This window comes from Caenorhabditis briggsae, assembly GCF_000004555.2.
Source record: "Caenorhabditis briggsae complete genome, chrX, whole genome shotgun sequence".
In the NCBI taxonomy this organism is placed as follows: Eukaryota; Metazoa; Nematoda; class Chromadorea; order Rhabditida; family Rhabditidae; genus Caenorhabditis; species Caenorhabditis briggsae.
This window is the reverse complement of record NC_013491.2, coordinates 5,845,292-5,858,897: the sequence shown is the minus strand read 5'-3', so window position 1 is coordinate 5,858,897 and position 13,606 is coordinate 5,845,292. Positions and strand designations below refer to the sequence as shown.

Below are 13,606 nucleotides of genomic sequence, written 5' to 3'. Positions count from 1 at the left end.
TTTCTCGATTTTTTGTGTGATTCAGATTACTGTATATTTGAGTTCATTGTCTTTGAATATCAGTCAAAATCTAATATTTTTGCTCACTTGAAATTTTTTACATCTATTATTATTTTCGATCATTAAACTTCAAATAATCAGCTCAAAAATCATGTGAAAGTCATTGCTCATTGCAATTTATTACTGTTTTGAAAATATTGTGTGCAGTTTTCAATTGTTTACAGTGATTACGCAATTTCCGGAAAACGTTATCAATACTAGTGATCAACATTTTTTAAGATTCCGACCGGCTTACTCCACCTAAAACCGTTTTCTACTATCAGAGTAATTAATATTGTCTCTAACCATCCTTCCGGTGGTCTTTTCGGTTTTCAATCAAAAGGAATTTTTGTTTTAATTTCACATCTTTCTTCGAACTAATTGCAAAATAATCTGATAAAGTTTCTGGCGCCATCGTAACCCGCCTTACGGCGAATTTTCCCTTTCCAAGAAGACACGAGCCTCGGGGGTTAATGAATGAACGGTATGCAACGATGTTGTTGTTATTCTGTGCGCCATATCGCGCTCCGGCATATGACCCTCATCCGTTTTCAACGGCCTTTCTTTTCTCCCCCACTCTTCTTCCTGTATATTCTATTGTTCTTGCATAGAAACACACCAGCCGTTCCATGTATTATCGGTCATACTCCCCTCTTTCTCTCTGTCCTCTCCCAATGTCTGCGTCTCTCCTAGGTCCTCGTACAGTGCTCCATCTTCTCTGCCCTCTCATCTCGGTGTCATTGTGTTCCCGCAACCCTCTCGTCCTCCCCCCGCCGTCTGCCTCCATCTATCTATTCAAACGGTTTTTGTTTTCGTCGGATTAGTGCATTCGGTTAGTGGCAGCTAGGTTGTCATTATTTTGTTACGGTGCTACCCTCTTCTTCCCGCAGGAAGAACATGAGTCAGTGTGATTTTTTTTTAATTTTAAATATTTTTGGAACAGCTGTTTCTAGGCTAGGGACTCGTAGCGCTTGACAAATGATCCTAATATTTTATTGCTTCGGAAGATCGAACGATGACTGTGTAGAAAAACTAATTGAAAACTCTCTGATCGCAGCTTATCCAATGACTCATATTCACAATTTATGTAAAAAATTGTAAAAATAGTCTGAAAAAAGATGAGATTCAGTACTAGTGATCAACATTTTTTAAGATTCCTACCGGCTTACTCCACCAAAAACCGTTTTCTACTATCAGTGTAATTAATATTGTCTCTAACCATCCTTCCGGTGGTCTTTTCGGTTTTCAATCAAAAGGAATTTTTGTTTTAATTTCACATCTTTTTTCGAACTAATTGCAAAATAATCTGGTAAAGTTTCTGGCGCCATCGTAACCTTTCTGGTGCCATCGTAAAGTTTCTGGCGCCATCGAAAAAAGAAGATGCATTTTTCACGAAACTTCTTCATGGTGGATTCAACCTAATTTAAGCTGCGATCATTCAAATTTGGTCCCTATCATATTTTAATTTTGAAATTAAAGTTCCAATTTCACTAATTTTTCCAGCATGATTAATACCCCTAATTTTTAAGACTAAGCCTTTCCTAAGAACATCCCTTCTTTTTGCTTATCTTATCACAACTATTTCGCAAGGTTCTGGGCTATTATTGATAACTTTGTACTATCTCCGTCCAATAATCGAGAGATAAGATATCTTATATATACAATTCAATTTCAAACTTTCTATACAGCCAGAAAACCTCACTTTTTCCTTTTTGCTATGTCCCATCCTCCCCGGAACTCCCCGGTCTTACAGGGCATGTTTAATCAGGATTTGTGGTGTCTTGACCTTTTTTATTTACTTTACCCCACCCCCTAACACATACTTGTATGATCCAGGTGTTTGTTTGACCATTACTATGTACAGCTTTACCCCTTTCTTAGCCTTATCTAGTTCCTCATTTCCTGCTGCTTCTGCTCTAATAATAACGGGTCCAGAGGGTCGATGGGTTCACGCCGTCAGCTGTCAGATGTTGCGCGCGTGGTGGGGTGGCTCTTAATTATATGTGTACGGTCCGTTGGGAACGGACCACCTGCCTTTACAAAAGCATGGTCTGAATGGCATTCCAAACAGAAAGAATAAGTCAGAAAACACATAAATACGCCCTCTTCTTCTGCTTCTTACATTTTGTGGAGCTTGCTGACTCATCAAATGGTATTTATCAATGCGTGTGATGTTTGTATAATGTTATTTTCCCCAGTTTCTACTATCACTGCGTTCTACAACTCCTGCGTACTATTCCTGTTTCATTCTTCCTTTCTTTTCTCACTCATTTTACTCTTTTCTCTCTTCCTCTAACAGTTTTGAAACTGTAGGAAGAGACACAGGAATCAATATGTTCTAGGAGATTTTCACCCCCGTGGAGTAGCGATGCGTCATCTCCCATTCTCCAGTATTCACGCAAATACCCGCTTTCAATTTTATTATTGTTGTCACCCCGCATTCCTTTCACGCCATTTTCCCGAAATTAAAATCAAATCGTGTTACAGACCCACTCTGGCTGATGAAACTGCATTGAGAAGGACCACACATTACGGAATGAGAGTACTGCTTGGTGTACTGTACTTGGTTACGGCCAATTTTGCATATCAAGCGCCAACAATTGATGTAGAGGAACATTTAGTACAGGTTGGTGTAATTCTTATAAGGAAAATTCTGGAATATAAAGAAAAAAGCGAAAATCGGCTAGAACTTTTGTTTCTTGGAATTTTTGGTCCTTATTTCGGTCCTCAAAATTAATGGTTCTACAAGTTATGATGGTTCCTGAAATTGTTGAGATCAGAAAATCTACTAGACTATTTTTTTTTGTCTTCCAAAAATTAAGGATCGGATTTCTAAAAACCAAAAAAACTAAGGACTGGAACAAAAAACAAAACGAAGTCTGGAGAGTCAAAAATCAAATTTTGCGTTATGAACGATTTCCAATTCTTACCGAATTCCAGAAACATGCTAGCATCGGCCGATTTATTGAGTTGAAAGAACACGACACACTTATTCTGAAATGCCATGGTCGCTTTGGTATGTTTTCTCCCTCTCAAAATTGCTCCAATACCCTCTTCTTTTCAGATGACCTCACATTCAAATTTCCCAGCATGGATGGCCACTTTGGATTCGACCCGATCGCGTTTCAAAACCGAGTTGAGGAAGAAATCGACGACGGATTTGGAGACACCGTCCTAACTATCACCGACGTCAGAGAATCTGACACCGGCACGTATTCATGCGTCTCCGAGGAACATTCATCGTTAAATGACACAATCCATGTGTTTGTTCACGGCGCCCAAGTTTTCCTTCCGCTTACTTCGGTGATGTTTCGATACACAGAAGGCGACGACATCATTGTGCCATGTAAAACGACAAAGTTTGTTGAGAAAAACGATATTGAGTTGTATGCCAATGATGCGCTTATCAAGTCGGCTAGTAAGAATTTCGATCAACGGTGAGACTCTAATTAACTATAAAAATTTTAATTAAAACTCATTTCGTTTTTTCAGCGTTGGATACCAAATCACCAAGAAACTGTATGATATGAAATCCATCGACGTGGTCACCTTCACATGTAAACACAAAAATGAGCCCAAACAAGAAGTCGATTACACCATTTCTGTGAAGGAGAACGACGATTTGGACAACGATTTCAAATTTTACTGGGATAAGGGATTCGATTGGCCACACGTGGGATACAACTACTCTCAGACTTGTCATCTTGTGCACAATGGAACAAAGGAGTTCGCTCCTTTCTATCATGAGCTACATATCGAGTGTGATGAATGCTCCAATACAATGGGAAGTCATGTTTTTGTTGAGAGACATCGCTTAAGCGGAAATCAAATCTCCACGACCTTCCGTATTGAGCACTTGGAGCTTGAAGACACTGCAACCTATAAATGTGTTTGGAACTTTGACAAGAAACTTTTCAAAACTATCGATTACGAGTTGCATGTTGCTCCAACAAGACCTCAAATCAAGTTGATCGAGAGAAGCCCACAAATTCTACGAGTCAAAGAAGTAAAACAGACTAGCCTGTCAGCAAAATTCGCTGTTTATCCACTGGATGGAGAGAGCTACACAGCAACATGGAGTAGAACATACAACTCGTCCATTAAAGTCGGACCACAAAGTGAAACAATCATCACTGACGAGCTTCGGACCGTTTCTGCAAAGAATTTTGGAAATGGAGTGTTCTCTGAAACTCTGGACTTAAAAAGTGGAGCGATGACGACAAGCATGAGTGGAACGTGAGTGTTCATCTTTTTAATTAACAAAAATTGACCAATAATATTTTAGGTACCGCCTGTCTATCTCACACATGAATACCAGTCAGAGCGTGCAATGGGAGGTTGCAATTGAAAACGAGCAGCCAGATGTGCAAATTACGGTCCGTGAACCGTCTTCGTTTATTGTTTTCAACCAGCAATTTTATCCACCTGACACCCACCTCCACATTGATTGTGTCTCCATTTCGATACCTCCAGCAGATGTTACATTCGAGCGGAAGAATAGAGAAAGTGGCGATTTCGAGGAGATTGATCGGGAATTATTGATGAGTGTTGGAGGAAATTTCGAGAGAGGATTCATTTGGAACACGACCCTATATGACGATACAGAACTCAGATGTACGAGCACCCGGAATGGAAATGTGAGCTTTTATGGTCCGGAATCTTAGCAATTGTTTCTCTTTTTTAGAAGTACACTGCCATCAAATCCATCATTGTCGCCGACGAAGCTTTCACAGTCTTCTCTGCCATCGAGAAGAGCGACAAAGCTACATCATTGGAACTTCCAAATGTAATCTACGAGGGAGACAATGTGAAATTAACCTGTGTCGTACCAAATGGAGCAGCTGATTGGAATGTGTCTTGGAGATTCAAAAACAACGATTTGGAATCGTCGGATACAGAAGTTAAAGGACATTCAAAGCTTGTGGTGCTCGATTTGAAGTGAGTTTTATTGTAAGTTTGAAGGTTGAGGTAAAAAGCGAAAAACTCGATTATGAAGAACTGAACCAAACATTCATTCACATCAAATTCCGGGTTGGGCCGAGCCTGGTTGAAAAAACTCCTCATGACCGGCCCAACTCAGTCGGTTTGGACAGCTAATTAAAAAAAAGAAAAAATTCATCGAATTTCACCGAAAAAAATGTTTCTGAGTTATTCCGTCCTTACGAAAGTATCGGAACTATGAAACTTTTTAAAATTTAAATTAAAATTTCAAAATTTAAAACTTATAGAATTTGACCCGGGCCATGCCGAGTCGAACAGTTTTTCATTTTGGCCCGTCTCGGCTCAAAACTATGATTTTCTTTTAGTTCGACCAATAAACATTACAGAGACATCACACCAAGCTCCAGTGGAAAATACCAATGTGTTGTCAAGAAGGGCGAATCCGAAGAGTTCCAAGAAATCGTGCTTAAAGTGGAAAGCATTTCCAAACCATATCACACGGACGCTGAATCTCGTTCAACGGTTACTGTCAACTACGACGAAACGTTTGTTATCGATTGTGGAATGACTGGAAATCCACTTCCGGATGTAAAATGGTTCAAAGATGGACATCCATATACTAGTGGTGATATGGAAGGGAGTATTCTCAAAGTGAGCAGAGCTCGTGCTGAGGATGATGGACAATTCCAGTGTTTAGCTGTGAACCGTGCTGGACTCACCAGCAATTTCATCGAGGTTCAAGTCGACAACGTCCCTGAACGATCTTCATTCTTCTACTGGTTCTTAACAATCCTCGTCCTCGCTGCCATCATTCTAATTTGTTATCTTTTCTACAAACTCCGAGCCAACAAGAAGATCACTAAACAGAAAGACATGTGAGTCACTCGAGATAGTTCTATAAACCATATCAAATCGTTTTTCAGACAACTAAACATGTTATACCTCATGAAGCAGAACGATCCGGGACCACTGCCTGAGAATCTGAAACTGCTTCCCATTGAAGAACGCGCCGACTATCTTCGGTATCCCGAAGAATTTGAAATTGCCAGAGAAAATTTGGAAATTTGTGAGAAAATCGGCTCTGGAATGTTTGGATTTGTCAATAAGGGATATTTGTCAATGGCAGATCCTAAAAGTCAAATCGAGTACAAAACACGTCTTCCAGTTGCTATTAAAAGTACAAAAAAATCATTTGACATGGAGCTTCAGACAATGTTGTTCGAAGAGTTGAAAATCATGTGTGCCATTGAGAAACATCCCAATGTAATTTCTCTTATCGGTGCTGTCACGACTAACATGAGAAAGTGAGAGCCTCTCTCGTTCTGAACATAATTTTCAAATCCAATTGTTTTTCAGAGGAGAGTTCTATCTTGTCACCGAATACGCTGATAATGGGGATCTTCTGAACTACTTGCGAAAACACAGAGAGACATTTCACAATACGCTAATCGACATGGGAGAGCCAGTCATAGATGAAAACTATTTGGTGCCGAATAGCATTAAAAAGAAGAAGTACCTGTTTGATGATCAACAAACCGAATCTACCCGACTCCTTCCCTCTGGTGACCACTTGTCCACATCGGATCTTCTGTCTTTTGCACTTCAAATTGCAAATGGAATGGAGTTTTTGGCGGCTGTACCGGTAAGAATTTTAATAATTTTGACGTCATCAAACTCATCAATTTCAGTGTGTCCATCGAGATTTAGCTGCACGAAATGTATTGTCACATCCTCAAAAATCTGCAGAATTGCCGATTTTGGACTTGCCAAACGTTACACAGATAAAAATTACTATAGGTATGATCCTTTCAAATTTCCAACAAACAACTTGAACAAAAATGTTTCAGAATCAAAAATGGCAAACAAGTTACTCTTCCCGTCCGTTGGATGGCTCCGGAGTCTGTACAAACGTATAAATTCACTGAAAAGACTGATGTTTGGTCGTATGGTATCACGCTTTATGAAATTTTCACGTTGGGTAACCGACCGTATGCTCAAGTCCCAAATGAACAACTCGAAGAATTTTTGCGAAGTGGAATGCGGAACGAACAACCGGAATACTGTCATGACGATCTGTAAGTTTTTTAATACTAGTGTTCAATTGATTTTCGTCAAGATGAACTTGAAATTGATAAGGTTCTGTCCCTAAATTAACATTTTTGGCATTATACCTAAAACCAGGAAATCAATTTTTAATTGTTTCTCATTTTGGCCCCAAATTTTGTCAAAAAAATTTTGTTTGCCTTTTTATTATCAAGTAGAAAACAAATCTAATTTTGAGGTACGCACTTATGAAAAACTGTTGGCACAAATCCCCGGATGTTCGTCCAAACTTCAACACATGTGTCCACTACCTAAAGGCGCACCTGAAGGAATGTGCTGGCGAGGTAAGATTTTTTGCTCATTTTATTAGAAAAAACTTTGCGGTTTGCAACTCCTACAATTTTGATTTCCAGCTCCTCAACCGTGTCGACGGCCAACTTCACTTGGAGCTTGAAGAGCAGTACAAACTAGAAGAATGGCTGATGAAAAATCGCCCAGACATTCAAGGAGGAACATTCACCAGAAAGCCAAAAAATAATGAAGAAGAAGAAGCACCTACCGAACGATATCTCATTGTGGAAAGTTCCACTTGATTTTTATTATGGTCCAACCAGCTTTTTTACTCATGCCAGTACAAGATACTCTTGTCGACTACATGTATTTATGTGTTTCCTGTCGTTTTTTGAACATTTTCTACTGCCTCCTTCCCCACGCTAATTTTTTTTTAATTTTCAAATTTTTAAAATACCCTTTAAAACCAAAGATTTTTCTACCCCTCACACTGTACGGTTTCTGTTAATAGTCAATCAAAAAACAATCACCCGGTTCCAATTTTTTCTTCCTCGCCTGATTCCTTTTTGTACATTTCTACTTGAGTTTTTATGTAATAAATTAAATTATTGAAATTTTATGAGTTTTCTAAAATTGAGTCTAGAAATAAGTTCCAACAAGAAGCTGGAGACATGAAGTAGGTCAGATAGACGTTCGGGAAACTCTGACAAACTCTGAAGTCTCTACCTGCAAAAATCACTGAAACTCGAGAAAAATCGATCTGAAATTATAGCATTTCCACAAGTCTCATCGCCTCTCTTCTCCTCCCCTTTCTTCACTGCGTTGCGTGCAAGAGTAAAACATGTCTCGGTAGCCTAGTGGCCAGCAGGGAGGACCACGAATGCACACATGCAGGTTCGGGTCCTCGTTCTTTTATTTTTATTTTTTTTATTTTTTCAAACTTAAAAAGCCGTTTTCGAAAGGTTTGGCAAATGGGAAACTTTTATGAACATTTTCAATGATTTTCGAAGAATTTCAAAAAAAAAAATTTTGAAAAAAATCGCCATGGAGTCCTACCACACTTTTTTCATGAATTCTGAAAATTTTTTCAGAAGTGCAAAAAAGGATTTCAAACGTTCAGAAGGGATAAAAACATCATTCTCACAAAATATAATTTCAGATCGATTTTTCTCGAGTTTCAGTGATTTTTGCAGGTAGAGACTTCAGAGTTTGTCAGAGTTTCCCGAACGTCTATCTGACCTACTTCATGTCTCCAGCTTCTTGTTGGAACTTATTTCTAGACTCAATTTTAGAAAACTCATAAAATTTCAATAATTTAATTTATTACATAGAAATTCAAGTAGAAATGTACAAAAAGGAATCAGGCGAGGAAGAAAAAATTGGAACCGAGTGATTGTTTTTTGATTGACTATTAACAAAAACCGTACAGTGTGAGGGGTAGAAAAATCTTTGGTTTTAAAGGGTATTTTAAAAATTTGAAAATTTAAAAAAAACTAGCGTGGGGAAGGGGGCAGTAGAAAATGTTCAAAAAACGACAGGAAACACATAAATACATGTAGTCGACAAGAGTATCTTGTACTGGCATGAGTAAAAAAGCTGGTTGGACCATAATAAAAATCAAGTGGAACTTTCCACAATGAGATATCGTTCGGTAGGTGCTTCTTCTTCTTCATTATTTTTTGGCTTTCTGGTGAATGTTCCTCCTTGAATGTCTGGGCGATTTTTCATCAGCCATTCTTCTAGTTTGTACTGCTCTTCAAGCTCCAAGTGAAGTTGGCCGTCGACACGGTTGAGGAGCTGGAAATCAAAATTGTAGGAGTTGCAAACTGCCAAAATGTTTTCTAATAAAATGAGCAAAAAATCTTGCCTCGCCAGCACATTCCTTCAGGTGCGCCTTTAGGTAGTGGACACATGTGTTGAAGTTTGGACGAACATCCGGGGATTTGTGCCAACAGTTTTTCATAAGTGCGTACCTCAAAATTAGATTTGTTTTCTACTTGATAATAAAAAGGCAAACAAAATTTTTTTGACAAAATTTGGGGCCAAAATGAGAAACAATTAAAAATTGATTTCCTGGTTTTAGGTATAATGCCAAAAATGTTAATTTAGGGACAGAACCTTATCAATTTCAAGTTCATCTTGACGAAAATCAATTGAACACTAGTATTAAAAAACTTACAGATCGTCATGACAGTATTCCGGTTGTTCGTTCCGCATTCCACTTCGCAAAAATTCTTCGAGTTGTTCATTTGGGACTTGAGCATACGGTCGGTTACCCAACGTGAAAATTTCATAAAGTGTGATACCATACGACCAAACATCAGTTTTTTCAGTGAATTTATACGTTTGTACAGACTCCGGAGCCATCCAACGGACGGGAAGAGTAACTTGTTTGCCATTTTTGATTCTGAAACATTTTTGTTCAAGTTGTTTGTTGGAAATTTGAAAGGATCATACCTATAGTAATTTTTATCTGTGTAACGTTTGGCAAGTCCAAAATCGGCAATTCTGCAGATTTTTGAGGATGTGATCAATACATTTCGTGCAGCTAAATCTCGATGGACACACTGAAATTGATGAGTTTGATGACGTCAAAATTATTAAAATTCTTACCGGTACAGCCGCCAAAAACTCCATTCCATTTGCAATTTGAAGTGCAAAAGATAGAAGATCCGCTGTGGACAGAATATCACTAGAAGGGAGAAGACGGGTATATTCGATTTGCTGAGATGGTACCGAATAGTTTTCATTGACTACGGGTTCTTCCATATCAATTAGCGTATTGTGAAATGTCTCTCTGTGTTTTCGCAAGTAGTTCAGAAGATCCCCATTATCAGCGTATTCGGTGACAAGATAGAACTCTCCTCTGAAAAACAATTGGATTTGAAAATTATGTTCAGAACGAGAGAGGCTCTCACTTTCTCATGTTAGTCGTGACAGCACCGATAAGAGAAATTACATTGGGATGTTTCTCAATGGCACACATGATTTTCAACTCTTCGAACAACATTGTCTGAAGCTCCATGTCAAATGATTTTTTTGTACTTTTAATAGCAACTGGAAGACGTGTTTTGTACTCGATTTGACTTTTAGGATCTGCCATTGACAAATATCCCTTATTGACAAATCCAAACATTCCAGAGCCGATTTTCTCACAAATTTCCAAATTTTCTCTGGCAATTTCAAATTCTTCGGGATACCGAAGATAGTCGGCGCGTTCTTCAATGGGAAGCAGTTTCAGATTCTCAGGCAGTGGTCCCGGATCGTTCTGCTTCATGAGGTATAACATGTTTAGTTGTCTGAAAAACGATTTGATATGGTTTATAGAACTATCTCGAGTGACTCACATGTCTTTCTGTTTAGTGATCTTCTTGTTGGCTCGGAGTTTGTAGAAAAGATAACAAATTAGAATGATGGCAGCGAGGACGAGGATTGTTAAGAACCAGTAGAAGAATGAAGATCGTTCAGGGACGTTGTCGACTTGAACCTCGATGAAATTGCTGGTGAGTCCAGCACGGTTCACAGCTAAACACTGGAATTGTCCATCATCCTCAGCACGAGCTCTGCTCACTTTGAGAATACTCCCTTCCATATCACCACTAGTATATGGATGTCCATCTTTGAACCATTTTACATCCGGAAGTGGATTTCCAGTCATTCCACAATCGATAACAAACGTTTCGTCGTAGTTGACAGTAACCGTTGAACGAGATTCAGCGTCCGTGTGATATGGTTTGGAAATGCTTTCCACTTTAAGCACGATTTCTTGGAACTCTTCGGATTCGCCCTTCTTGACAACACATTGGTATTTTCCACTGGAGCTTGGTGTGATGTCTCTGTAATGTTTATTGGTCGAACTAAAAGAAAATCATAGTTTTGAGCCGAGACGGGCCAAAATGAAAAACTGTTCGACTCGGCATGGCCCGGGTCAAATTCTATAAGTTTTAAATTTTGAAATTTTAATTTAAATTTTAAAAAGTTTCATAGTTCCGATACTTTCGTAAGGACGGAATAACTCAGAAACATTTTTTTCGGTGAAATTCGATGAATTTTTTCTTTTTTTTAATTAGCTGTCCAAACCGACTGAGTTGGGCCGGTCATGAGGAGTTTTTTCAACCAGGCTCGGCCCAACCCGGAATTTGATGTGAATGAATGTTTGGTTCAGTTCTTCATAATCGAGTTTTTCGCTTTTTACCTCAACCTTCAAACTTACAATAAAACTCACTTCAAATCGAGCACCACAAGCTTTGAATGTCCTTTAACTTCTGTATCCGACGATTCCAAATCGTTGTTTTTGAATCTCCAAGACACATTCCAATCAGCTGCTCCATTTGGTACGACACAGGTTAATTTCACATTGTCTCCCTCGTAGATTACATTTGGAAGTCCAATGATGTAGCTTTGTCGCTCTTCTCGATGGCAGAGAAGACTGTGAAAGCTTCGTCGGCGACAATGATGGATTTGATGGCAGTGTACTTCTAAAAAAGAGAAACAATTGCTAAGATTCCGGACCATAAAAGCTTACATTTCCATTCCGGGTGCTCGTACATCTGAGTTCTGTATCGTCATCTAGGGTCGTGTTCCAAATAAATCCTCTCTCAAAAGTTCCTTCAACACTCATCAATAATTCCCGATCAATCTCCTCGAAATCGCCACTTTCTCTATTCTTCCGCTCGAATGTAACATCTGCTGGAGGTATCGAAATGGAGACACAATCAATGTGGAGGTGGGTGTCAGGTGGATAAAATTGCTGGTTGAAAACAATAAACGAAGACGGTTCACGGACCGTAATTTGCACATCTGGCTGCTCGTTTTCAAATGGAATGTAGCTCTTTCCATCCAGTGGATAAAAAGCAAATTTTGCTGACAGGCTAGCCTGTTTCACTTCTTTGCCTCGTAGAATTTGTCGGCTTCTCACGATCCACTTGAGTTTTACTTGCGCATCGTTTGCCTAGAGTGTTTGAAATAAAATCCTGCGACATACAAAGTTTTTCAAATGCCGTACCATTTCTTAAAATCATCATCTTGAAAAAAGCAAAATTTTGACATGTGACAGGACATATCTATAGTTAAACTTGATAGAAACGGCCAAACTTATTTTTTAACATAATCAGAAGAACGTAATCTTATCAACGGTTTGAACAGAATTTTGATTTAGGCCCTAGAATCAAAAATATTTACGATTTTCCGAGCCTGACCCCTATTTTTGGTGAAGTGTGACATGTGACAGGGCACATCTATAGTTAATCTTGATGGAAATAGCCAGACTCTTGTTTAAACATGATTAAAATGACAAAATCTTATCAACGGCTTGAACAGAATTTTAAATTAGGCCCTAAAAATAAAAATATTCACTGATGATGGGACACCTTTTGTCTTTGATCATAACCTGAGATTGAAAAAAAATATCAAAAAACTGATAACTCCATTCGATTTAAATTTAAAAATCACTATTAAAAAAATAAAACCAGCTTGGTTCGTCTAGTGAAAGTAGGTTAAATGAACGATTTCCGAAAGATATCCTTCCAGCTTCGGACAGCCGAAATCGACCATTTTCCATTTCACCTATTTTCACGATACGAAACAAACCAGTAACATTTGTCTAATAGTATTTTTTAATTTTAAATCGAATGGCGTTAACATTTTTTTGATATTTTTTTTCGTTCTCAAGTTATGATCAAAAACAAAAGGTGTCCCATCATCAGTGAATATTTTTATTTTTAGGGCCTAATTAAAAATTCTGTTAAAGCCGTTGATAAGATTTTGTTCTTCTGATTATGTTAAAAAATAAGTTTGGCAGTTTCTATCAAGTTTAACTATAGATATGCCCTATCACATGTAAAAATTTTGCTTTTTTCAAGATGATGATTTTAAGAAATGGTACGGCATTTGAAAAATTGACTTTGTATGTCGCAGGATTTTATTTCAAACACTCTAGGCAAACGATGCGCAAGTAAAAATTACAAAAACAAGTATGCCCCTCACCATACCGGCCGCCGAGGACAACGAATTCAAAGAAGCCAAGTACCAAAAATCGATATTTTTCGGCATAACTTGTGTGAGCATGATTTCCCCCGGGGTATTGATATGTTTCTATAGTAAATCAAGTGTGCTGAATTCAATGGTCATAATGAGAAAAAAGTTAACCTAGGATTTTTGAGATATCGAAAAATTTTTTGATTTTTTCAAAAAATCAATAATCCAATCAATAGGAAAAAAAATTAAAAAATTTTATTCTCAAATGTTCAATCAATTGTCTATCTACTATTTTTTAATTTCAACAAACGGGCAT

At 38.2% G+C, this 13,606-nt stretch overlaps 2 protein-coding genes across 2 annotated transcripts in view; one reads left to right on the top strand and one right to left on the bottom strand.

Moving 5' to 3' along the window:
• Nucleotides 1–2,575: 2,575 nt before the first annotated feature.
• On the top strand, nt 2,576–7,616 carry Cbr-ver-3 (the record flags this gene model as incomplete). Its single annotated transcript, XM_045239218.1, has 9 exons — nt 2,576–2,665; nt 2,980–3,476; nt 3,532–4,275; nt 4,325–4,676; nt 4,724–4,977; nt 5,367–5,855; nt 5,904–6,284; nt 6,337–7,116; nt 7,262–7,616. 9 exons carry the CDS (start codon nt 2,576–2,578, stop codon nt 7,614–7,616), a joined length of 3,942 nt encoding a protein of 1,313 aa, XP_045096233.1.
• A 1,315-nt stretch (nt 7,617–8,931) lies between these two features.
• The window catches only part of CBG17535, a gene marked incomplete at both ends in the record, with an annotated part of 10,150 nt that continues 5,475 nt past the window's right edge, over nt 8,932–13,606 (bottom strand). The window contains 8 exons of the mRNA XM_045239217.1: nt 8,932–9,111; nt 9,182–9,287; nt 9,494–9,721; nt 9,797–10,180; nt 10,233–10,613; nt 10,662–11,150; nt 11,692–11,792; nt 11,840–12,265. Of these exons, the coding sequence (XP_045096232.1) occupies nt 8,932–9,111; nt 9,182–9,287; nt 9,494–9,721; nt 9,797–10,180; nt 10,233–10,613; nt 10,662–11,150; nt 11,692–11,792; nt 11,840–12,265 (2,295 nt within the window). The remainder of the gene's footprint in view (nt 9,112–9,181; nt 9,288–9,493; nt 9,722–9,796; nt 10,181–10,232; nt 10,614–10,661; nt 11,151–11,691; nt 11,793–11,839; nt 12,266–13,606) is intronic.